This window comes from Festucalex cinctus, chromosome 2 (assembly GCF_051991245.1).
Source record: "Festucalex cinctus isolate MCC-2025b chromosome 2, RoL_Fcin_1.0, whole genome shotgun sequence".
Classification (NCBI taxonomy): domain Eukaryota; kingdom Metazoa; phylum Chordata; class Actinopteri; order Syngnathiformes; family Syngnathidae; genus Festucalex; species Festucalex cinctus.
In genome coordinates, this window is record NC_135412.1 from 12,408,911 (window position 1) to 12,435,898 (window position 26,988).

Below are 26,988 nucleotides of genomic sequence, written 5' to 3' on the forward strand. Positions count from 1 at the left end.
CGTTGATTCACACTTCCGCATTTAAGCGAGCGAGAAGCTTCGAATGAACAGCATGCCGGCCAAGAAGAAATCAAGCTATAAAGCTGGGCTTGAGTTTTTTGTGTTTCTAGGGGAAACCGATCGAGGAACCATTAGGGCTCGATCCGAACTGAAAGACATTTACAACACCGAGTTCAAAGCAAGGTAAGTGTAACGGCCGCTGTGTCTTATTTATAGTACTCGTGTAAGTGTTATTTAACTGCCTATTTTTCGTCTTTTAATTTTCAGAAATCAAGAGATCACCGTGCCAAACTTCAGTTCGGTCCTCTACGCCCTGAAACTATCGAAAAAAATAAACGTGGGCAGAGATAAAGTTCGCGTCAGGTCTGCGGTACGGATATGCACAATCTTACCTTAATAGTTTTTGTGTTTTTCTAATTTGACAAGTATTTTTATGTAAATATTAGTTATAAATATTGTCACGATTTCGTCTATAAAATTTGATTTGATGGCAAAGGTGTATGATTTAGTAAAGGCAAGTTTCAGGAAAGTTTCAAATTTGTGAAAGTATAAAATAGTCAAATAATTCCCAATGAGCCTTAACAGCAATACAGAAAACTGTGTTGAGTAGCGATCACGTGACATTCCTTCATTGCCTGTACTAAAACAACAATGATGCTGTGCATAGGTCACAGAGCTATTAGTGGACCAGTGGTACATACCTAGGAGACCCAAACCAGCGATGGTCCTGAATGTTGTCGAAGCACATCCATCTCCAGGTCGACCGCCGCTTTCTGCAGTAGAAGAAAATAAGAAAATTGCCAGGAGTCTTACAGAAAAGCTCAAGAATGAAAGGTAAAAGGACCCAACAAGAAATGTATTTGAAGTGTGCTCTGAAATATATGCTTGCTATAAGGTGTGAGAATGTTTTCCATGTTGCCTCAATAAGCACATTCCATGGACGTCACATCACAAAAACATTGGACAAACCAGATCTAGCATTTCAGCTCAAGTGCTAATTCTCAAGATAGTATAGGTTAAACAAATTAATTGTCTCAATGAAGTAGGTTCATATAGTGAACCATAATGTAACTTGTTCTTAATTTATATTTCCGCATCTACCTAACCACTGACATCCTTTGAAATGAAGATTCATCAAGATTATGGTGTTTTCTCATCTTGTCACATCGACGATGAGGGAAAGATTTGACTTTTTAGCCTTTGACTGCCAAAATGTAGGAAGTCGGACAAGTCATGTACTCAAGCAATACTCGTGCTGTGGTGTGATCATAGCGTTTCCACTAGGGTTGGGGAAAACAAATCTATCGCAATATATTGTTGCGCTCTCTGTTGCAATAAATGATCGATACACTGACGGTAGATATCGATGTCATGTGTCCAGTTGTGCAGTGTTATGTTATAAATGTTTATGCGCTTTAATTTGTCTCATTTTACAATGTTTACAGTTAAAAGACTAAGAGGCAGTGAGGTACAATGCAGAACTTTGTACATTGTACAAGTTTTGGCATTAAATAAATGCATAATTAGACATTTTCCTTTTTATGGGCATTTGTTTGGCTTTTTCGGTCCAATATCGTGATATGTTGCTAATTTTTTTTGTCAATACATCAAAAATCGTAGATGTCGTGAGTCAAATATCGTAACGGTATCGAATCGTGGTTTACCCGTTTGGTCCACTCCTAGTTTCCACTGCCCGTTTACGCAATACTTTGCTTTGAAAATGGTTAGCAGAGCTTTTAGTTGCATTTTTATTCAAGCTCTTGAGATGATTTTGAAGATTAAAATTACTGGCAGATTTTGTGAAATTCATTGCAAATGTTTTTTTCCATGATGTTTCTGTGGAGACAAGAGCTGAGTGATTTTATTGTGCGATTGTAGTTCAGCTATAGTGGAAAGAAGTGCATTATTTTGTTTTCAACGTGTGCGTCTTGATAAGTAATAAATGTAAAGCAGATTGTCTAAGTAGAAACAGGTAATCGAGTGAGATGCTTAATAGGGGTGTGAATTGCCTAGTACCTGACGATTCGATTCGTATCACGATTCACAGGTCACGATTCGATTCGATACCGATTAATCCCAATACGAATTTATAAGTCGATTGTTGCGATTTTTTTTCATTCAAATTTAGAAAATACTAATCACTAAGCTTGTAGAGTGTAAGATTTATATGAAAATGTATTATTTATTTATCTGAAATTTCAGTCTTATAGAGGTTGTAATCTGTTTCATGTTTGAACAGCATTAAAATAAAATATTAAGGCTTAATGTTCCGTTCATATAACATTCTTCCATGCTCAAGGTGTGAATCCTAAAAAAAAACAAAAAAAAAAAAAAAAAAAAAAACGATTCTGCCGATTATTGAATCGATTCGGGAATCGCGCGATGTAGTATCGCGATATATCGCCGAATCGATTTTTTTTTTTTTTTTAACACCCCTAATGCTTATGATGATTTTTGATGTACGGAAAATGACACTTGCTAAAGGCTTCAAGTCAAAAAACAAATGGACATTCAGGCGGAAAGACTCCATTGCTCAGTCACAGTTGTCTTTATTCTCTATTCTGTGCTGACCCAAATTAATATTGTTTGGCCTTGGTTTATATTTGTGCTCCAGTGAGTGTCAATTTGTCCGAAATCAATTCAATTTTAGGAGGATAAATTGGCTGAGGATGAGAATAGAAGTTACGATTCCTCCCACTTTTTGCCCTATGATGCAATATAGCAGAGCAGTACTGTATCTTTTTATTTCTCATCTCAAAGGTCTCAATTCATTTCTGATAAAAATGGCATTATCATCACGTCAGACCATGAGTTCATTGATGGATTACTTTCCTTGGAGTTGGAAACACATATGGTATTTTCTTTTTTTTTTCCCATTCATTTGCATAAATATCTGTAGCAAAAGAAAATAACATACTTTCAAATGTGTTTTTGCTCCTGTTCATTTTTTATTTTTTTTAATTTTTTTTACAGTTTGTTGTGAATCTAAAAGTGGAAAACACTGGAACTCAAACTGTGCATTTTACCTACTACACTGCATTGCACAAGCTGAGCTGTTTCACTCTGAAAGATGATCACAAGGTGACCCGTAAAAATCCACTTTCACTCAAACCAGGTAAGAAAGAAGCTTTTCTTTTTTTAATATATTACCATGTTTAACATTTAGGGCACAGTGAATTTTGTGAATCCAATTCTGCCATGACGTTTAACGCAGAGAATTATGTTTTGGTCTTAATGTCTTCTCTTTGTCAAATTTACTCTGTTGTGAAATTTTCAATATCGGTAGTTAGGCTAGATCATTAAATCAGTCTTGAAAATAAAATGTCTTTTGCCATTTTATATTTGAAGCTTCAAATGTACACAAATCTTACAGCGCAGTCTACAAGAGGTGGTCTGTGAGAGAGTACACATGGAAAGATTCTTATGCAGCCTGACTAGGTTGGTCAGTTCAAGACGGGAACAGAGCAGTTTTAAAAACAAAGTATTTCTGTGTTAAGTAGACTTATCTGTCAAGGTCACACCGTTCTAGCTTCGTGTACAAGAAGTGAAAGGCTCATTGTTGAAAATGCGGAAATCCACTATAAACATGTTATCCTACGCGTGCTAAATAATTATTTCCCAGAACAACTCTTAACTCTTTGACCGCCAAAAACGTTTAGTAACGATCAGTAAAATCACGACGTATATAGCCATGAACGTTAAATAACGTCAATTTAAAAAAATAATAATAATAATTCTCAGTGCAACGTCTAAGTGCAGCGCTGCATGGTCAATGGGTTGTGGAATCTAAAACACTCTAAACTATGGCCAGCAGATGGAAGCATTGTATCTTTGTTCGTCAATGATCAAAGCCTCTGTCATATCAAAGTTTTTCTTTGATAACGTCTGGCAGTAAAAGAGTTAATATCAATAAAATGAATATATATAGTTTAAGAATAATAAACAATCAATTATGTCTTCTCATTGCCATTGAAGTTGTTCAAAAATTTGGAAATCACAACATAGTTGAAAAAAATCTGAATTTAGTAGTTTAAAATTTGATATAAGGAGGCTATTTTTAAATTTCCTAAAAAATGACAAAGGAAGGTGTTTGAATTCAGCACTGTGCGCTCAAAGTGAATATGAAGTTGTTTCATTTTAAACGGCAAGAACACAGTTGCATCTACGTAAGGCACAAAAAAAGTTAGGACAATGTCTACTCTATACAGATGAAATTTTGGATAAACAATCTAACCATGTAGCTCTGACACTTCTCGATGATGATTTTATTACAGTAACAGGTCTTATTAGTGAGCGTTTTTGCCAAACACCCTCAATAAAAGGACATAACTTTTCCAATTACCAACTAAGCCAAAAAAAAAAAAAAATCAACATGCTAACAAAAAAAACAAAATCTTCTCCTCTGTTATATTATTGTGTTATGTTTTATAGTCAATAAAACATAACTTGGGGGGTAGGGGTGTTAAAAAAAATCGATTCGGCGATATATCGCGATACTACATCGCGCGATTCTCGAATCGATTCAATAAGGGCAGAATCTATTTTTTTTTTTTTTTTTTTTTTTTTTTTTTTTTTTTTTTTTTTTTTTTTTTTTTTTTTTTAGGATTCACACCTTGAGCATGGAAGAATGTTATATGAACGGAACATTAAGCCTTAATATTTTATTTTAATGCTGTTCAAACATGAAACAGATTACAACCTCTATAAGACTGAAATTTCAGATAAATAAATAATACATTTTCATATAAATCTTACACTCTACAAGCTTACTGATTAGTATTTTCTAAATTTGAATGAAAAAAAATCGCAACAATCGACTTATAAATTCGTATCGGGATTAATCGGTATCGAATCGAATCGTGACCTGTGAATCGTGATACGAATCGAATCGTCAGGTACTAGGCAATTCACACCCCTATTGGGGGGGAAAAAAAACAGCTCTAGCATCTTTTGTTTTTGATGCTCAAGTTAACTTTCCCGGTTTCAAGTTTACTCTTGAAGATAAACAAGTTGTACAACATTAAAGTCACATTAAGATGAACAAGAATACATTAGGACAGTCTTTTAAACTTGTTTTCAGAGTATTCGCATACCGTTTTCTTCAGCATGTGTTCAAATGGAGCGTCTCTTAACTATTTCAAGTGCAAGCGTGCAATAAATGACGGCATTTCCGGGCTGAGGATGGAGCTTTGAGTTCTGCAGGGTTGTGGGGAGGAGGGGCCTGTGAATGGAGGAGGGGCGTCTGCAGCCAGAAACTTCTCAAATATCCTAAACTAGCACAAAATGTCAGGCCTACATTGCACTATAAATTGTATTTGAATGCCTTCCAAGTAACTGAGTACGTTGTAGTGTCTATTTTCTTTATTTTATTATTTTTGTGTGTATGTAATGTCCTGGGCTGGGATTTTTAAAAACAGTCATGCAGAGAGTAGATTCCAATGTAGCTGAGTGAACTTTAGTTGAACTCCAGAAGTCTTCCTAAAGTTGTTCTGTGTTTCAAATGAAGGGCCGCTGCTCATTGGCTGTAAACAGCAAGCCACAACTGAGGCATGAAAGTTAACAAAACCCACACGCACACACTTAGATCGTAAGCAAGATTGGCATTTAGGAAGTGGCGCCTGTAGATGCAGGAAAGTTCCTAAACTCCAGTTCACATACACACACATTTTCAGGAGGTTATGAAACCGATGAAAAACAACAACAACAAATATGGACCTGACCGTGAGCTCATTGGAAGAAATTTGACACCTTTGTAACACAGAGAAGCTGAAATAGAGACAGCGTTGGAGGTCAGCTTTTTTTTGCAGGAAAATGAGCGCATCACATTTATTGACCAATCCGCGGAATGGGACTTTCCCAGAATACTGTAAAATACGGAAGATGATTAGGGCCAGTGAAGAGGGGATAAAAAAGGGTTGGCAGGATTCTCACTTTAATCTCAGAATTCTGACTTTACTGTCACAATTCTGAGAATAAAGTGAGAATCCTGCCAACTTTTTTTTTATTTTTATTTTTTTTTAAATCTTTCTCCTTCTCTGGCCCGAATTCTCTTCCGTAGTATAAAATCCTGTGTTCTAATCACTTTTATTCAGAATAGGGCTGCACAATATTTGAAAAATATGCAGTATAGTTGTTGAATATTGCAATATTGATATTATTGTGATGTTTAACATTTACCTTAAGGAATAACATTATCTCTTGAATGAAATACCATTTGTTTCATGTGACAAAATGAGAAAGCTAAATGTATTCTTAGTTAATTACTAGAGATGGACCGATATGCTTTTTTTAGGGCCGATACCGATTATCGGTAGTCAAGGAGGCAGATAACCGATATTTGAAGCCGATATTCATTTGCAGTAAAAGTTAAAATGTTGGCACCAAATTGTTGAATATCCAAACCCTAACCTTTCTTTACAATGGATTCTCACACTGCACTTTTCATTTTACATCCTTCCATCTGCAATAAGACGTTGGTGGCGGGGGGAGTTAAATGTGGGGGCCAACGTGACATTACCTTTTATAGCATTTGGGATACTTGTAGTTTTATTCTATAAATGTTGTATTTTTATATTTTGAAGTAATAGGAGGAACCCTGTCATTCAAAATGTGCATCAGCTGTGGCATTACTTATTACTACAGCAAAAAAAAAAAAAAATAATAATTCCATGAGAAAAACTATTCATCCCTGAACACCATACAGTTCTTGTAGACCTTATTATGATTATTGTTATTGTTACCATATAGACAGTATTGATAAGCTTAGGATCTTAAATCTAGAACAGCAATATCATGCTACTCCTCTCTACAAGATAACTGTCAAAAGACAGCTTCAGGATACAACACACTTCATCTTGTAGTTTACTGCCACTTCGGATGTCCCAATCGACGCAGAAAAAGGTAGAGTAAAATAACTTGGTTATAATAATAGTAAGAATAACTTGGTTAAACAGACATTGTTGCGGTGGACCGCTGCCAGTTTCTGCTGTTTAATGTGTTTTACACTTACAGACACGTGTGTATATGGGCACACTATTCTCTCACTACTGTACTGTATCACTTAATGGCACAGATTTACTTGTCTAAATAATAACTGGGCTGCAACATTGCTAATTCACATTAACAAGCACTATCTTAGCTGTCCACATGAATAGTTACTAACACACGAGAAAGTTATACAACACACCAAACATGAGCTCATTATTCAAAGTATGATGCACGTAACGAAATTACATCACTGAACATTAATTGCAGCCGACTACGGCCATAGATGTTACATAATGGCGGCGCCCATTGAGAGCATAATGTCCCAACTGACGGCAGGCATGACGTGAAAAGAGAGACAAAACGAGAAAATAAGCACACTATACTTTAGTGCACTTCTCTACTAATGCCAAACATACGGAAGAGAACACGTTCGTGTAGTTAAACGGTGTTTGAGACACTTAATTAATTACGGAGCGGACTTTAACGAGGTGCACAACGAGCTGTCAATCAAATCGACGGCGAAGCTTAAGGCACACAATGGCAAACCAGTGCGACAAATAAACACAATATAAAGTAACTAAACGCTATTTAGTGTCACTGTGGCATCTAACTGCACAATAACAGCTATGCAACAAGTAGTGGACGTGACCCAGAATGCAATGTGTGCGTCACTAGAGGTAAATATAATGACGTTACTCTACTCTTAACATGGAACTAGACAATATAATAATGACAACTGTTAATATTTGGAACCTTTCTAACAAACATTGTTTACTTAAGTGAAAATGTGTGTGATTCCCTCCCCGAGTAGTTCAAGTAGCGAATTAGCTACTGGGTGTTAGCCTACATGCTAAGCTGAACACACCACTGTTAGCTAGCGGGGATTCAATGCAAGGCAATGCAGCTCCATTCATATAATCCATTTCATACACAACATAATTCAATGTGTTTAGCTTATCATGGTGAAAAGTTCGGCGGAGTCTCTTCTCTTTTAACTTACCTTCGAGGCATGTGTGTCTCGCGTTGTGTCCATGGGTGTGTGACCGTCTACTGTGATACACGGCATACACTACTGATTGGTTCTGGCTCTTGCACGGCTAACCAATCAAATGCTGCTATGGGCGTTACGTTACTGGAGTTGGACTCTATAACAGACAGAGACGCTCTGGCCTGCATTCGAAGCGAAAATACGGAGTTTTAAATGGATCGCTTATATCGGCCGTCAGATTAATAAAACAGGCCGATACCGATATGTACCAATATGTCAAATATCGGCCCCGATTATCGGCCCGGCCGATTATCGGTCTATCTCTATAATAATTACCTGAGATATTGTTCAATTATTGGATGGTGATTCGCATCTAAGATTGCATCTGGCTGTTCAAATTCAGATAAAATCCTTCAATTTCATATGACACTTTTTGCATGGGCCAATATCGCGATATAGATATTTTGTTGCTATATTGCCCAGCCCTAATATAGAATCTTTTCCGGAACTCTCAGGGTTTGTTTGTTTGTAGAATAACCCATTTGCGACCAGCTCATCTCTTTGGCTCCAGCCTTGACTTTTTTTGTTTTTTTGTCTGGCTATTTTGTTTTTGATCTGCACCAGATCCTTCAAGACGTCATGAGTTATTTGTGTTTAATAACCACATTTTAGCAACCAACATGTCTGCTGCTGCCTCCGGGATGAGGACCTCCTCATTCACTGACCTAGCCGCATTGTATGTCTGTCTGGTCAAAGGTGATGTCTTTGGTTTAGAAGTGCTGCTTAAAGTCTGGTAACAAATAAAACACAGCAGGTTGCTATTCTGTCCTTTTTTTTTATTTGGAAAATATTTTTTCTGAGTCCGCTTTTACAACTTTTGAGTTTACCATACTGCAAATTTCTTACAGTAATCAAACTGTTTGATTGTCTCATTATGGTCATGTAGTAGTACAAGTGTTGCAGTTGTACTGAATGTGTACTCGCTACTCTGCGACAATCTGAGACATCGGCACATGTGAGGGGAGGGGGGAAAAAAATGCCCTGTGACATTGTGCACTGCGTGGTTTCAAGAAACCCATGATAGGCATTCGGATCTATTTAAAGGGGCTGTCTGCCGGATTCACTCAGGAAAATGCACTTTTTAAATACAGGATGTACACATTTTAACTTTCTCTCAGTCTACACATCTGTGTTTTTGTTAATCTTTTGTGGTAATTTCGTCCTTAACCCCCACCTCCCCAGCCTGTATTTTGCCTTTTTGTGTTTGTTTTGTAAACAGCGGGACGTTTCAGTGGCAAGACAGTGTTTACAACCCTCCAGCCAATCGCAGAGCGCGGGGGGGTCGCAAACGGGGCCGGGCGAACGTGTCGGCTGCGTGACGTCACTCCCGCGGCAATTTGAAAGCACGCACGGATTTTTTTTTTTTTCAGTCACTTACTCACAGAAGCTTACGTGTGTGAATGAGTGAGTGAAGAGGAAAAAAATAAAATAAAAATCCGTGCATGCTTTCAAATTGCCGCGGGAGTGTCGTCACGCAGCTGACACGTTCGCCCGGCCCCGTTTGTGACACGCCATCCCCCGCTCTGCGATTGGCTGGAGGGTTGTAAACACTGTCTTGCCACTGAAACGTCCCGCTGTTTACACAACAAACACAAAATGGCAAAATACAGGCTAGGGAGGTGGGGGTTTAGGACGAAATTACCACAAAAGGTTAACAAAAACACAGATGTGTAGACTGAGAGAAAGTTAGTGTGTACATCCTGTATTTAAAAAGTGCATTTTCCTGAGTGAATCCGGCAGACAGCACCTTTAAAAAGAAAAAAAAAACGGCTAGATTAGGTCAGCCTGGAATTGCACCGTGATTACATTTTTACACTTGGACATGCAATTATATCCCCCATAACCACGTATGACTGTGTCATTTTGTTTCAGGTGATAGCTATGCAGTCCAGGTTCACTACCATCTTGAGTACGCTGGGAACTATCCAGTGACGTTGGCCTTTGAATTCCAGAAAAAATCCTCCAATGCCTTATTCTATATAGTGCGCGATATACAAGTTCATTATTTGAATGCGCTGGGAACGGAGCTGAAACCTATTGCCCCTTTCAAGCGCTCCCGTCCTGTTGACCCATCGAAACGCTCAAACGCAAATGCTGTTGCAGAAGACAACAAGCCAGCCTACCAAGTTGTGGATGGAGTGCCCCCTGATGGGTAAGTTCACAACCTGGGAAAAATTTATAAAGAATATGGACATTTTCACGAATTAACTTTTAAATCTACAAACTTGGTCTGTTATAGGGAACTTATACTGAGACCACATTTTATTTACAATATTATTTATATTTCCCCCATTGTTCAGTATAATAAATTTCTCTACTTCTATTTTTTGTACCACTATTCCTTATTCATAATCAGTCGCCAATTTACATGTCCATGTTTAGAATAGTAAGCATTACTTGATGGGATAATTATGGTATGGTTTTATCTGCTTACCACACAACTAAATCATTTCATTCTAAAATTCCCTTTTGATTACTATAAAACTATTCCAGGCGTCACCAGATTCGGTCCTTGAGGGCCTCTATTTTGCATATTTTAGATGTTTCCCTCCTCCAGCACACCTGATTCAAATGATCAGCTCATTAGCAAGCTCTGCAGATGCCTGATAATGATCCTGAAGTTGTCCAGGTCAACTTATACATTTGGTGATATCGTCTCATTGTAATGCGCTTCCCTTGTCTCAGGCTGTCAGTGATGGAGCTGAAAAATGAGACCAAGCTGTATTCTTACCAGCTGCCAAAGTATTTACATGAGCGCATCAACGACCTGAAAAAGGACCCTCCCGTTGATGAAAGGTTTGTTGAATGCTTGATAATAACATACAGTGCATGGAAAAATACACTCCACTGTTCATGTGACATAAACAAGACCAAGAAAAATTCCTTCAAAACTTTTTCCACTATTGTCACTCATAACCTGCAACACCTTATAGGTGTACATACTCATACTGTATCTGTGTTCAGAATTAACCAATCACATTCAAATTGTTTTGAGTCAACACACATATGTCCCCATTTAAATCCCTCTGATTAATGCCAAATAGAATCCTGCTTTTTATTTTTATTTTGTTGTTGTTAGAATATGGTGCTATAGTTTGGATTTTTTGACATGAATCTCTATTTCATGCTCACCTCCATGCGTGCAATCAGCACTGACTTACCCCAGTGTTCTGTGACACGCGTTCCGGTCCGGTGTTGGACGAGAGGAAAATAGTCCAGCAAGCTGGCTGGGGTCGCCGAAATAAAGCGTTTTTCTTATAAAAACAATTTGTGTTCAAAAGAGTGATACATTTGCATCATTAAACTCCTTTTCTGAAAAAAAGTCAGACGCCATTACCGCCAGGCACTACTTTTCTGTTCGTTCATATCACTGCGCGATGCCCCGCATGCAGCTGATAGACGCGCACTAATCTACAAGTTGTCTTTTTGAAGGCGGAAGGTTCAGCTGTCTGCAGCGCGTCGATTAGCTGTCTACAGGGCGACGCGCAGTGATACGAACAGAAACATAGTGCCTGACGGTAATGGCGTCTGACTTTTTCCAGAAAAGAGTATTGTGATGCAAATGTATCACTCTTTTGAACACAAATTGTTTTTAGAAGAAAAACGCTTTATTTCGGTGACCCCAGCCAACTTGCTGGACTATTTTCCTCTCGTCCAACACCGGACCAGAACTCGTGTCACAGAACGCTGTCAGGGGTAAGTCAGTGATGATCGTACACATTGGAGGTGAGGTTGAAATACAGATTCATGTCAAAAAATCCGAACTATCCCTTTAAGAATTAAGAAAATGATTGTATGTCAAAAGTGCCCCAACACCGTATTTAACTGCTGGTTCAGGTCCAGCAAGACTAGAGATTGTCTCATTTGTTTATTTTGTGTACTTGCATTTCCACTGGTGATATCATCATCACATTCTGTGTGACTGGGGCACAAATGACTCGTCCATCCATCCATTTTCTTGACCGCTTATTCCTCACAAGGGTCGCGGGGGCTGCTGGCGCCTATCTCAGCTGGCTCTGGGCAGTAGGCGGGGGACACCCTGGACTGGTTGCCAACCAATCGCAGGGCACACGGAGACGAACAACCATCCACACGCACACGCACACCTAGGGACAATTCGGAGCGCCCAATTAACCTGCCATGCATGTCTTTGGAATGTGGGAGGAGACCGGAGTACCCGGAGAAGACCCACGCGGGCACGGGGAGAACATGCAAACTCCACCCAGGAAGGTCCGAGCCTGGACTCGAACCGGAGACCTCAGAACTGGGAAGCGGACGTGCTAACCACTCGACTACCGTGCCGCCCACAAATGACTCGTCAACCTCGTAAACGTCTGCTACTGAATTCAAACACACTCAGCCCAAAAACAGACACTCAGACCCCCACTTTGTTTTACAACCTGAAACTGCATTCCTTCCCGCAATGGAATGTTCATTGATCAGTAAAGCCTGTGACTGCCCTGACTAACAGAAGCCTACTAGACTATCAGAACTTTATTTAACCGGAGGCAATTTTAAATGGTGGCAGTCGTGCACTGTTGGATAATATCAATACAGTCTCATCCACAGAGGGTGTGTACACTTGTGCAAACACATGATTTCAATTGTTTTTTAATTGTTCCCATAACTTTTTATTAAATCAAGTGAGAGATATAGGTCACAATTGATAGAGAAATTGAAATTTTGCTTTTTTTCTGTTTTGTTTTGTTTTGTTTTTATCACAAAAACTAGCATTTGTATGTATGTATACTTGCTATCCATCGCATAGCATCCTAGCTTAAGTTCTACACTAATATATCATATCATATCATTTCATTTCATTTTTAAGTCAGGTGCTGGACAGTCCTTTGAGCTTTCAGAACTACTCTCAGAAGTTCCATGAGTTGTTGTATTTGGAGGAGCATCAGATGCAAGTGGACATCAGGCGATACTTCATACCCAACAGTGACATGGAGTACGCTTGCATGGAAAGAGATCCAAGCAACTGGAAGCTACTCATTCTGAAGGTTAACTTTATTAGTTTTTTGTTTTTTTTTAAATAGTTTTAAGCAAAAAGTTTTATTTTCTCTCAAATAATGTGTATATATATATATATATATATATATATATTAATGGCAGTATTTAAAGTGACACTGTTTCTATTTTTAGACACCGCGGGATACCTTATTACCGCATTCAGGGTTCTTTCAGTGTCGGAAGCTTCGGTTTTCTTCATAACGTTTTCAGGGGAAAATAAATCGGCCATGTGACCCAATTAGTCGATGTTTGAAGGCCAATAATCGGCCGATTATACTTTGCGGCCCATTAATAGATCGGGCTTTATATGTAATGTGTTGAGAAAGGAATATGTGCATTCACGTCAGTGTCTTTACAAGTTCAGTGAGTGACAGAAGGATTTGTGTGTGTGTGTTATATTCACCTTTTAGGTACCTGGCTTGTCTGAGAACCGCCCGTCTGTGCTACGTGGAGATAGGTTGCTGGTTTACCCTCAAGAGGAAACAAAACACAAGTATTGTGGTTATGTTCACAAAGTAGAGCGGGACTCTGTCAAACTGGGCTTCAGTTCAAAGTAAGTGTCGGCTTCACTTGACTCTTGAGCCCGGAAGCGAGGTCAGTGTTACAGGATCTTGTGATTTGTGCCTGCAGATTGTTGAATATCTTTATTGATGGCATGAAGTTCAACGTGGAGTTCACCCTCAATCGGCTGATTCTGCGTCTGCAGCACAGAGCTGTCGACTTTGCAACGAAGTTTAACCTGGAAAAGGTGTTGTTCCCGCCAGCCATCCTCGCTTCAAAGAAAGTCGCTGATGTCCCCAAACTCAGGTGAGTCACTCAATGAATGCTTAAAGAATTTACAGTTTGTCCACATGCAACTATCAAATCTTTTAAAAATCCACTTAACCTATTGATTAATCCACTAATGTTGGACATAAATTGAATTAAGTGGATATAAGTACTCATATTTTATCTTCTCTAGATGTATACATTATTAATTACTAACAAAATTGACCTATGGTAAATCTTTAGCAATCGTGATTAGCATTAGCGTGCTAACATTACACTTAATTTAAGGTAAACAAACACTAACTACCATTTAGCTCGCACATACATCACATCTACATTACAAATGCAGTACGGTCTTTAAAAAGTCTTTTACAGATGATGCTTCACCAAATTCATGATTAACAAGGTATTGGCCAATGCTAAATGGTTAACAGTTACGATCAGCGCTAACGATTACCACTTAATTTAAGGTAAACAAACACCAACTACTGTTTAGTTCACACATACACCATTAAATCTACATTACACGTATAGTGTCTTAAAAATTACTTACAGGTGGTGCTTGTCAGGTTCACTAAACAGATATACAATACATGAATATATTGCAATGGACATTTGTAATAATTAACACACAAATAAGGAGAAAAGACAACCAAGTTTCTTTTCAAAGCTTTGCAAGGAGAATGAAAAGAACTGCTACAATACAGTTCATGCACCGTTCTAAAGACAGCCTCTTAGAGCCCTTTCTTTTTATTGAGATTATCTCACGATATGACGATACCACAATAATCGATATATCGGTCAGGTACTCTACGATAAGATTACTCACGACAAACTGATGTTTTTTCAATGAGAAAATAGTTTCTTTATGTACCATCACTGAAACACAATATTAAAATTGGTGTCTTCTTTACAGTGAGTACTTTAGTGTATTTTTTTTTTTTTTTTAAACCAATACAAATGTCTTCTTAACAGAGACCAATTTCTGACAGCAAATTTGTGTCTTTCTTATTAAACACTATTGTCATTCAACATGTCAGTTTCATAGTCAATTGTTTCATTTTATAAACTGTGACACCTTTTGTGTAACATTGCAAATGTAAATAAATAAAATGACTTCAATATTAAATCCAATAAGTCAATATTATCCATATTCAGAAACAAGTCAAAACATAAAATGTTTTAAAACTTTAAAAACGAAGATAAAAAAAGACATTTTTCATAAAAACACATGCAAAAGTGAGTCAGTTGCTGGACAGATAAATGTCTTCCTCAAGTAAAAGTCCCGGTAAGCTGATGAGTCTTTTTCGCCTGAAGACTTCCGTCCATTTCCTTGCCACTCTTATGAGGTGCTCCCCCTAGCGGCCCACCAAGGAATTGCTCAATAAGTAGTCAACAATAGAACCGTTACAGTGGCTGTATATTCAGGACAAATATCGTGATACTTGTGTAGGCGTATCGATAATTTATCGGGAGACAAAGTATCACGATTTATCGCGATATCGATATATCATCACACTCCTAGCATGTATAGACTGAGTCCAAGTTACAGGACTTAAATTTGAGTACTGACATTTAGACTTCCATATGCATGTTCTACTGCAGTAAGATTCATTGTTCAGACAAAGCAGAGAGAATATTAGCTTGGACTTGATTTTTTTTTTTCTCCTTCGTGTTTGTGTGTGGTAGTTTCTATAACAGACAGCTGGAGGCCAACCCCGAGCAAAGCAAAGGTGTTTGCCATATTGTAGCTGGCACCTCCAAACCTGCTCCGTACTTGGTTTTCGGTCCACCCGGCACAGGTAAATATCATGGTTGCTGCTTATGCGATTTGTGCTTGGTCTAAGTGAGTCCATGCTCGGGTGTCTCTTTATCCTTTCAGGCAAAACCAACACGATGGTGGAGGCCATCAAACAGATTGACAAACTCCACAAAGACTGCCACATTCTTGTCTGCGCTCCCTCCAACAGTGCCACAGATCTCCTGTGCTCAAGGATTCTACAGGGCCATGGGAATAAGAGCAACGTGTACCGCATGTACGCCAGCAGTCGTGATCCGCAGTGTGTCCCAGAGGACATTAAGGTTAGTAACAAGGCACAATTTGCTTCACGCTTTTGATGCCCCAAGTACCGTGGTACGTTTTATGAAGTTACTAGTCGTCACTGGGTCTTTGCGAGCCACAATTTGGGAGACGGGGACATGATCGGCGCTGCTGTTTTCTGAAGGCTGACCCTTTGGAGATAGAGAACCATTTGTCCTCTCGGCTGTCATATAAAAAATGGTTTCCAGTGGTCCACGTTCCACTGGTTCATTAATGTTTCCACCCGGGGCAAGATTTGCGAAGCCGGGTTGTAAAAAAACGATGTACTCAGAATCAAATTAAAATGACAAAGTTCTGGTCGAGATTCAAGCTGAACACAATGGTTGACAAAAACACAGACATAAGATGCTCCATTTGCAAATGGAGTCCCGCTTCGGAACAACGGAATGCATTTGTTTCTATAGAATGCATACAGAAACATCTCCCTGTATTTCGATTATCCTAGGGGCGAACCATCTCGACATCATTGGGTTCTCAAATATCGTGCACACCTCGTTAACATAACTAAACACATTGATGTCTTTGAGGACACTAGAGGCGCCATTGGTTTACAGTCAAGTCAGTGTTGCTAGCATTCCCTGACCATTAGAAGGCACTGTTTGACCAATAACGTAAAGTCAAGTCACTTTCAAACAGCCTTACCCCGGGTTTTCACCGGTTGCGGTTGAGGTGCGGTGCGTCTTGACTGCGTGCTCCGGACGGGTCAATTTTTTTGTCAATCCACACCGGCTCCGCACAGCTGCGGTCCAGCAGCTCCGTCGCCGCCCACTTCCCAACGTGTCTCGCGGGACCGCGCGCGCGCGATCATGTGGCATTTCACAACGACAAACATAAAAAAAGTCTGTGCTCAACAGAGAAGCAGAAAGAGAGGTAGACTTCTTTTGATTTAACCTTTTCTTCTTCTTCTGCTATGAGATTCCATGCAGCATCCTTTTTTTGTTGTCCTTGTAAAGTATATTAATAACGAGAGTCGGGTCAGTGCGGGTCCACTCTTTATTTCTGTCTTCCGCGTCCGGCTGCCGCTCAGTACGGCAAGCGAGACGGGCACAACAAGCAATCGCGAACATCAAACTCACAATACATTACAGTCCTTATAAAAAGGATGTGCCGTGTCATATATTATTTTGTGGTTTTCCACCTCCAATATAAACCTCTCCTCGTCCATGTTCGCTGGTGTCTAAACCGTGAATGAGCACATGGCCCGGCGACGCCCACGTCACGTTTTGCTGAAAAACTTGCGAAATAGGAGCTGGCGGGTGTTTTATTCTGAAAGGTAACCGGAAATTTATTTTGAAACTGCCTCGGTCTTCCTGTCCCGCTCGATGTGTTTTGTGCTAGCTTGCCATTTGCCGGAGGCCTACCGCTGCGGCTTCCGGCAAAAATAGAAAATAGGTCTATCCTTGCGGAAGGCTTGCGGCACGCCGCAGCTGAGACGCAGTCGACACGCAACGCACCCGCAAGCGGTGTAAACTGCACCATTCAATGAATGGAATCTAATTGCTTGCGTCGCCGGACCGCACCGCAACCGCACCGCAACCACATCCGGTGAAAACCCGGGGTTAGTTCTCACAAAGTTCTCTAGAGAAACACAACAAAACAAACATAACATAAAACATTAACAATAATCACAACAAACCGACATTTTTTTTCCATTCCTATTACATATGCTTTGTTCTTGACCTTGAATTCAACTTTGGACTAAACAGTCACCATTTTCCTTTGAAACAATGGGATGACTGTCTACAGATCGTAAAATTCTGGAGAATGTCTCGGCTGCTAGGGGCATGCTCAAGTCAGCCTATTCTTTTACAGTACTGTAGTCGCCATTTTGGAAGGGCTGTTAATGGCTGTTAAATCACACACCTCATGCAGCTGACGTAATCAGTGGGCCCCTCATCTTGCTGTGCATTGTTAAGAAGCCATCATTTTTTTAGAGGGCTAAATATAGTTTTGTGTTTACCATAGAAGTTATTAGATAAACACTGTACTAATGTTTGCTGTGATGTGCTCTGCATGTATGACCTCTGTGTGAATTTGTAAATTCTGTTGCAGTCTTATTGATGCTTGTGTTGCACGTTCTTTGTGGTGACTTCACAGCCGTACTCCAACCTGGTTGGCGACAATTACGTTTTTCCTTCCAAAGAGAAACTGATGGATTATCGAATCCTGGTCACGACTCTGATCACCGCCGGAAGGTAACGTCAGACCCGTTTGTTGTTGTGCATTATGTCGTATGTGTATTCTGTTTATGTACGCCTGCACTGGACATTTTAACGGGTACACTGTTGCCATCATTACAGAAACTGATAAGATAATGTATTTATGTAAAATGTTTACAAAACAAAAGTATTCAAAATCACCTCCCAGCTATTTTGAAAAGACATTAAGTGAAAATAGACAAAATATAAAGAATCAGCTGTTTGTGTACAATCAATTAAAAACTTACTGTTAATGCCTCATTTAACTCTTTTTACCACCAATAACATTTAATGACTTGTGCTAAAATAGTTTAATTTATTTATCTTTTTTAAAACATGCTTTTTGGTTTGTTTAATTTTTTTTTGACGTATCTTTTGAACCCTATGTTTTTTGTTTTGTTTTTATAAACAGCGTGCTTTTTGGTTTGTTTTGTTTTGGTCTTTGCACAGCAGTATCTCTCGAGCCCTACAGCCTACCGGGGACATAGGGCATCGGCGAATTTGTCTCAACGAGACCTTTCCAACGGTGTCTGTCCCGTCGCTCCACGACATTGCGTTCCGGAGATAGAACATCTACACTGTGCTGTATAATGATTTAAAAAACAAAACAAAAAAAACATACATTTAATAGGAAAAGAATTACTGTAAATGACAAAAAAACAAACAAATGAATCAAAAAGCATTTATAATAAACTAAAAATCATACCAAAATGAAAAAAATATATAATAAATGGAAAACAAATATATACTCCAAAAAGTAAATTTAAAAAAACAAACATGCCTTTTTAATGAATGTAAATGAAAAAAGATAAGATGATGATGAATGAAAAAACAAAGTTAAAAAAAATCATACCAAAACGAAAAAACATACCGTAATAAACGAAAACATATATATAATTAACGGGATTAAAAAAAAAAAAAAAAAAGTATTGTTTTTTTTAAATAAATGCGTATTTCCATTATCACGGGTAGTTTTTAGAATGTAACACCCATGATAAATGAGGCAACACTGTATAATTAACACCTTTTTAAAACCCATTTATCCACTTGCTATTGACTGAAGTTGACACCTGTGCTCAGAAAAGATTAACGACCAATCGCAGCTCACCTGTTCTCTGAGTTTGGTCAGCAAACTGAGCCATGAATGATTGGTCGTTATCTATTTCTTCAGCACGTGATGTCATCTTCAGTTGACAGTAAGTGAAAAAAATAGTTTTTAAATGTATTAATTGTTCATGAAAAATAATTAAGTTATCATTAACTCAAACTAAAAACATATAAATACCTTTTTTAATACTTTTGTTCTTCACTCCTTTTTATTTATTTTTTTAATTTTTATTTTTTTATAAATACTAGAGCATACAGAAGGCTTTGATACAGATTTTGACTTTAAGAGGTCGTTTAAAGCAACGGTAGTTATTGCATGAAACGGCCAACAGATGGCAGCAGAGTATGAGATCAGCCAGGGCCATTTGCAACAAGTTCTTTTTGCCAGTGTTTGAGAATAATGATGAGAATTAGCTGTATCCTAATGCTGATTGCTGCAAATTTGAAACGGATATAAATATACTTTAACCTAATCTTTATTTTGGTGTGTTCCATGTTTTTATAGCAATAGAACAGAATATTGTGTGGACCTAGCAAAATCCAGTAAAACAGCTTGGAGCGAAAATCAGTGAAAATGGCTGGGAGTGAATGAGTAAATTATAGACAAAATATGATCTTGTTACTCTTGAAAATGAGAGATGGCATTAGCGATGGTGAAGTCGGCGAGTTATATTCTTCTGTCTCTGGTCTCTTGCAGGTTGGTCACAGGAAACCTCCCCATGGGTCATTTTACTCATATTTTTGTGGATGAGGCCGGGCATGCTACAGAGACTGAATGTATCATCCCACTGGCTGGTAAAAAAAAAAAAAAAAAAGAGAGACCAAATTGTTATCTAAAGTAGTTATTGAACATGTGTGTGTATGTTTTTTTTTTTTTTTTTTTTTTTTTTTTTTTTAATCTGTGTTTGGCTTAAAGGGCTGCTCAATCCTGAGTCTGGTCAGTTGGTTTTGGCTGGAGACCACAAGCAGCTGGGACCCATTGTCGCATCTCCTTTTGCTCTTAGATACGGCATGGGTGAGTCAAAGTCGAGTCCTCATACGAGCTACTTTGTGTAAGGAACGCACGCTTACATTATCACTACCGATTTCAGGCGTTTCCCTCTTGGAGAGAATGATGACCATTTCCTCAGTGTACCAGAAAGACGGCGGCTTTAATGACCTCTTTGTCACAAAACTGCTGCGCAATTACAGGTGTTCTTCACATAGATATGCTATCAGGCACCATTTTTGATTTTCCTGGACGTAAAACATTTTGTCCTCCTACAAGGTCCCATCCTGCCATTCTGAAGGTTCCCAATGACCTCTTCTATGACGGCGAGCTCCAGGCCTGCGCTGATCAAATGAAATGCAACTCCTTCTGCAATTGGGAGCACCTTGAAAAACAGGTGATGTTTACTAGTTCGTTAAAGGCAGGCCAACAAAAGTTTAGTGGGTCTTAAAAAAACAAATGCTGGGATAAATTAGTGCACACGCCCACGAGGGTGACCACCAAAACGTAATGATATTTTCTTAAAAAAAAAAAACGGAGTTAAAATAATAGTCTTCTTTTGCAAAGATTACATGGTGACATTTCTATTCATTTGAATGGGGAAATTGCTTTGACATGCAAATCAGTTGTTCACGTAACAAATTTTAGTCATGGTCACACTTGTATACTGATAATATCAATGTAAAAAATATGATATACTCATGACCCGATGCCGCTTATTAACTCATTCACTGCCAGCCATTTTCACATTTCGCAATCTCGTTCGCTCCCGGCTGTTTTACTGGATTTTGACTGATTTTGCAAGGCCCACAGAATTTTGTGTTCTATTGCTATAAAAGCATGGAACCTACCAAAAGAAAGATTAAAGTCTCTTTCTAACTGTTTACGTTTTGCAGCAATTAGCATTAGAAGAGAGCTAAGTTTCATCAGTTTTCACAAATCGATTCAAAATTATAAGTATGTAATTGAGCTTTTTTTCAACATGGCCCTGGTTGATCTCCTTTGCTCTGCTGCCACCTGCTGGCCGTTTGTGTAGTAACAACCATTCCTGCAACCGTTCTTGGTTGAGTTGAGAGGCTGCATCAAAGCCTTCTGTATGCTCTAGCATTTAAAAACAAAAAACAAAAAAAAACATATAAATACGTCTTTGGGACACTTAGAACATTAAAAAAAAACGCATTTATACGTTATTGGGAGCAAATGAGTTAAAGGCCTTATCAAATCATAACTCTGTATAATTTGATAGGACTTCCCACTGATTTTCCACGGTGTGACGGGCATCGACGAACGAGAGTCCACCAGCCCGTCGTTCTTCAACAGGGCAGAGGTGCAAATTCTGATGGACTATGTGAGGAAGCTGCTGCAGTCGGGTGGCAAAAAGGGCCTGGGAACCATCTCGCCTAAAGACATAGGCATCATCGCCCCCTACAGGAAACAAGTAAGAATTACTGTTTGTGTTCAAATTCAGAGATTTAGTAGTTATCCTTCTGTGTAAATACTGAGAGCGTGTGGATTTGTTACTCAATACACTTATTTTGGAGGACCAAAACTGCCAATATTAAAACTAAATAAATTAATGAATGAAAGTGAAAATAAAAACAGATCTAAGAATGTAATTTAAAAAATTAGATACTAAATATAAATGGAAATAAAAACAACAAATATACATATATTGATAAATAAATAAAAGTAAAAATGAATACAAAAATAAAAACGAGATTCAAAAAATAAAAATAGATGTCAAAATAAACACAAATATTTATATAAATAGAATTAAATATCAATCAATAAATAAAAACGCTGTCCTCTCATGTATTTATTTCATGTTGCAGACACACTGTCAGGTCGAAATGTTATTCAAATGAGGGGGCGGTCCTAAGCGTGTCTTGGGCTCCGCCGTTACTTGTTTTCCCAAAAATAACGTAACCAATTGTTTGCATATTCCAATGTTGTTTCCCCGGATGAAAGTTTTGCTAAGTGTTGTATTGGACAGGTAAAACTGCTATTCTGTGTATCACGTAATTGACTAAACTTAACAAATTACTTGTTAAATGTGAAGTGAATAAATGAGTAAATGTCTAAATTTGCATATTTTCTTCAACAGGTGCAGAAAATCCGCCAGGCCCTTAATAAGGTTGAGAAAGAATTCAAATTTAAGGACATGAGTACCCTGAAGGTAAACAAAAAAAAAAAAAAAACAAGCTATCTTTTGAATTCATCTCCATGTACTTGCAACCCGTTTGATGTTTGCCTTCACACTGGAAAGGAAGCAAGTTAGTTCTGAATTGTTTGTGTCAGGTTGGTTCAGTGGAGGAGTTCCAAGGTCAAGAAAGGAGAGTGATCTTGGTGTCGACAGTCCGCAGCAGCCGCAACTACACAGAATATGACAAACAGTTCAACCTCGGCTTTGTTGCCAACAAGAAGGTACACATGCGCATGTACACTAAATGCACAAAGGTTTTGGGACGTATCGCTAAGTTGAGTTTTTTTTTGTTTTGTTTTTTTTGCACGGCCGTATCTCTCGAACCCTACGTTGACTGGGGACATGCGGGCATCCGCACATTTGTCTCGATAAGACTTTTCCAACAGTGTCTGTCCTATCGCTCCACGACGTTGCATTCCAGAGAGAGAAAATATATACTGTACTATAACAAGTAAATATAACAACAACATACTTTTAATGGGGGAAAAAAAAGGCATGTAAATGAAAAAAACAAAATCAAATGTCAAAATTAAAAACAAAAAACATTTCATAAATGAAAAAAAAAATAAACTGCTGTATAACAAGTGCCGGTAAAAAACAAAAAAACATCCAGATTTTTTATGGAAAAATGACTGTAAATGATAAATGAAGAATCATTCATAATAAACCAAAAAAATCCGACCAAAACATATAATTGAAAAAATATATATACTGTACACTGTATACTAAAAAAATGTAAATGAAGAACATATGATGAATGAAAAAACATGTATAAATCATAACAAAATGAAGGAACATAACATACAAAAATATATAATTATTTTAAAAAATTAACGCGGATTTCCATTTTCGCGGGTAGTGTTTGGAACGTAACACCCGCGATAAAACGAGGGAACCCTGTAAACCGTACGGTGGCAGTTAACTCACATATAAGCAGATAATGAACATTGCTTCAGAAAAAAATAAAAATCAGTTTCCAAGTGTTTATTTCCACGCCCAAAAGAAATTTACTGTCCAACTTATCATAGAGAATTACAACCACATAGCATGAGCATTTAGCGTAATGCTAACAAACGATGCAAATTGGCTTAGGATAACAAATAGCATCAGTGTTGCAGCTTTATAACCTTTTAAACAACCGTTATTTGAACACAAACTGTGGAACAACACGTAGATATACACTATATGTTCTTTCCACGCCATAAAGAATGACTATTATTTACTGTGGTTTACCAAAACACAAGTTTGTTTTTCCTTTAGGCATAGATGGATTAATGGCATCGTGATTCATTTCAGTATGAGCATTTTAAAGCCACCAGCTTGGCCACAAAGCGTTCTGTTTGGTCATACAAGTGCACAAAACGCAACTAATGCAATTTTATTTTATTTTTTTTTTGGTGTGAAGAGATTTAACGTGGCAATGACTCGAGCTCAAGCCCTGTTGATTGTGGTGGGAAACCCCATGGTGCTCAGCACTGACGACGTATGGAAGTGGTACGCGCCCCATTTTCGTCTTTGTCACGTTCTGTGCATGCATGTTGAAGAACGAAGCTGATCTAGTCTCGCGTTATCTCCTCTTCTTGCCGCCATGTGCAGCTTCATCAAGTATTGTCAAGATTCAAAGGCTGACCGGGGCTACAAGCCCGTGGAGGACGAAGAAGCTGTGGCTGAAAGACATTCCTGTCTCTTCCAGAAAATGCAGTCTTATGGTGAGGCATCCTTCGACTTGTCACTTTGTAAAATGTTTTGAAATAGACGTTAAAAGCCATTTTGCTGTCTTTAGTGGAGGACGGCACGGATGAACCGCACTATCGAACAGAGGAGTGACCTGTGAGGAGATTTAAAAAAAAAAGTGTCCAGAATGTTTCTACGTCTGCGCAAGGGACCAAACAAAACATGATTCAAGAAATGACAAATCACGACCCAAATGAATTCAGACAACAGCACGTGATACTTTAAAAAGTATCTTTATTACTAATGAAATAAGCCATGTGAAGTGTTTGTGAAGAATCATCAGTCTGTCGCTTGAGGATTTTATAATTACAGCACATTTTATACTGATGTTATTCAATATTGTGGTATAAGAATGATGTTACTATGTTTCTCATGTCAAATAAAGATGTATTTACTAATGCTGAGGCTTGGTCATTAAATAAGTTGAGTGGCTGGTCTACTGAGTGTGGGCTCTTATAACAAAACCGTGAGATTTATGACTGTTGAAATTAAAAGTGCTGTGTACAATATACACAGACAAAATTGTTGCTCTGTTAATGAAGAAAAAACCCACAATGGTCACCAAAATCGCTTGAAACTTAATTTGTATCGTATTTTTTTTTCTATTTATTGAAAATTATTTGAAACAGGCCTGGACAGTACCTCTATAAAAGATTGATGTACCTTGGCAAATAGTTTTTATTCAGTATCACATCCACCCCATTTGTCACTTTGAGCCAAAGTCGACCTCATGGGAGACGACACCACTGTTGAAAGCAAAAAAAAAAAAAAAAGTAAAAATGCATATTTACAAAACATGTCTGGGGGAATGTCCTTGGATAGATGTGACAAAACAAGCTTTTTGGTAAGACACAAATCCGTTCATAGATGCAAACATGAAGCATACCAAGAAGAGAACACCGTCCCTACTAGGGATGTAACGATATCCGAACTTCACGATACGATGTTATATGAAGGTCACGATACGATAATTATCACGATATTGTCGGGGCGTTGGCAATATTTAAAAAAAGATGACTTTTTTTTTTATTTGTACATAACAGCAATGCATATAAACCACCTATAATCTCTAACAATATTGAGGCACACAAGCATGGCTTCACAAGCAAATTAGGTTCCCCTTTATCTGACAATTAGCATAGATTTTAAACATAGGTCAAAACATCCTTAATGAAAATTAAATAGCACTAATAAACTAGCCACTAGAGGGTGCTAGAACTGCACAAATGGAAATCAACCTGACTTTAATAAAATGTGTTCCTTTTAAATATTGTGAACATGACGATATTGTGGTAGTTTTAATATCGCTCTTATCGTGACATCCCTAGTCTCTACTGTAAAAATATGGAGACTCAGGTTCTGCTAATGCTAGCACAGGGTTTCTTATATTTGTACAAAGGGTACAACGAAATCTCAAGACCATCAAGGCATGTGCTGCCTCTCGTCAGAGTCCAGATCTAATTCCATTCAAAGCTGAGACAAGTAGGCCAAAATACCTGTCAGCAGGTATGCAAGTCTCATTGTCAGTTACACCCATCATTTTTGAACAGGCCCGTTTCATTTTTATTTGTGGTAAATCTGTTTAACAGCATTTCGAAGGGAATGGATGCATTTTGATAATTAAAAAAATAAATGTGTGACTTGGGGAAAGTTCAAGTGATTCGAGTACTCATTCTGGGTTTTTCTTTCATTAACATAGGCATACCAACAATTTTGTCCATGTTGATGCTGTAACAAAGTGGTCCATTTGTAAACGGCACAGAGTGACATTTTAGATCAATATTGATTTTTGTCTATTCGAAATATGGGTTGTCTCCAGTCTGTTAGTGTTACACTGCAGCTATTTAGATTCATAATGGAGAAAGTGCCAAGTCAACCAATTCTGATCATTAAACACACTGGAAATTACTTATAATAATAATGAATGATGGCATCTGCGTTGTGACAAACTCAAGATGGAGAAAGCAGGAGTTACTTCAACACAAATAAAGCAAGCAACTTATTGCAGATGCAGACGTGATGTATTTGTAAAGTAAGTGCACATAAATACAAAACAAACATTGACAGGAGGAAGTCGCAGATCCTTGCCATCAACAGTTGGAAGACAAAAAGTGTGAGAAGCAAAGGAAAAGTCCGACAAAGGCTGATCTTTTGCTGTTACAGGCGTGTCAGTCTTTCAATATTTGCCAGTAGCGTGCGTCGGTGCACGTTCCGCGGAGGCCACCGATTTAAGGTTTCTCCACATCTGGCCCCCGCCTCCGAGCCCTTCCTCAGGTGCCGTGTGGCACGCGAGCTGTCCCTTCACAGGAGCTGGCAGCCGTTCCTCTTCTTGCGCTTGCGGACCTGCAGGGCGGCCCGGGTGGCCATCTCGAACACCTCCCGCACGCCGTCCTTGGTCTTGGCCGAGCATTCCAGGTAGCCGAAGGCGCTGATGCGGTTGGCCATGTCTCTGCCTTCGTCAGGCTTGACCGGCTCCTGCGGGTGTGAGCATGACGCTACAATTAGAATCATGCAGCGGTGGGGGGGTTTGGGGGGGCGTAATTAGCAACTGGTCAGGCCGCACCTGTTTCATCTTTGCCAACTCCCTGCGCGTGTTCTCGTCATTCCTGAGGTCCTTCTTGTTGCCCACCAGGATGATGGGGACGTTGGGACAAAAGTGTTTCACTTCAGGTGTCCATTTCTCCGGAATGTTCTCTGTGAGAAGGAAAAATAGAATATTATATTGGTGCCTTCCCACGTTTACCGCAACTTTCACCATTAAAATGAAAGGAAATGTTATTTATTCCATCCACAGTGTACTCTTTGTGTGCACGCCATGGCCAACAGGGGGCAATATAA

General features: G+C 38.6%; 2 protein-coding genes across 3 annotated transcripts in view; one reads left to right on the forward strand and one right to left on the reverse strand.

Moving 5' to 3' along the window:
• LOC144013741 (putative helicase mov-10-B.1) lies at positions 1-24,548 on the forward strand. Its single transcript, XM_077512920.1, has 23 exons — positions 1-183; positions 268-370; positions 668-834; positions 2,761-2,854; positions 2,974-3,115; positions 9,908-10,187; positions 10,721-10,831; positions 12,864-13,041; positions 13,462-13,604; positions 13,682-13,858; positions 15,509-15,621; positions 15,702-15,901; positions 18,018-18,115; positions 19,923-20,020; positions 20,142-20,240; positions 20,317-20,416; positions 20,493-20,610; positions 21,460-21,651; positions 22,318-22,389; positions 22,512-22,637; positions 23,822-23,910; positions 24,013-24,125; positions 24,200-24,548. Exons 1-23 carry the CDS (start codon positions 44-46, stop codon positions 24,241-24,243), a joined length of 2,997 nt encoding a protein of 998 aa, XP_077369046.1. The 5' UTR covers positions 1-43; the 3' UTR covers positions 24,244-24,548.
• LOC144013742 (rho-related GTP-binding protein RhoA-D) overlaps positions 24,368-26,988 on the reverse strand; it is a 9,930-nt gene continuing 7,309 nt past the window's right edge. For both annotated transcript variants that reach the window (XM_077512921.1, XM_077512922.1), the window contains exons 4-5: positions 26,714-26,844; positions 24,368-26,625 (exon numbers count right to left, since the gene is read on the reverse strand). In XM_077512921.1, the coding sequence (XP_077369047.1) occupies positions 26,452-26,625; positions 26,714-26,844 (305 nt within the window). In that variant the 3' untranslated portion in view covers positions 24,368-26,451. The remainder of the gene's footprint in view (positions 26,626-26,713; positions 26,845-26,988) is intronic.

Excerpts from the sequence above, each read along its gene's own strand:
- LOC144013741 (XM_077512920.1), top strand. The coding sequence starts at position 44 with ATGAACAGCATGCCGGCCAAGAAGAAATCAAGCTATAAAGCTGGGCTT. Across the intron at positions 22,390-22,511 it reads AGGACATGAGTACCCTGAAG|GTTGGTTCAGTGGAGGAGTT; the intron begins GTAAACAAAAAA and ends TGTTTGTGTCAG. Across the intron at positions 22,638-23,821 it reads GCTTTGTTGCCAACAAGAAG|AGATTTAACGTGGCAATGAC; the intron begins GTACACATGCGC and ends TTTGGTGTGAAG.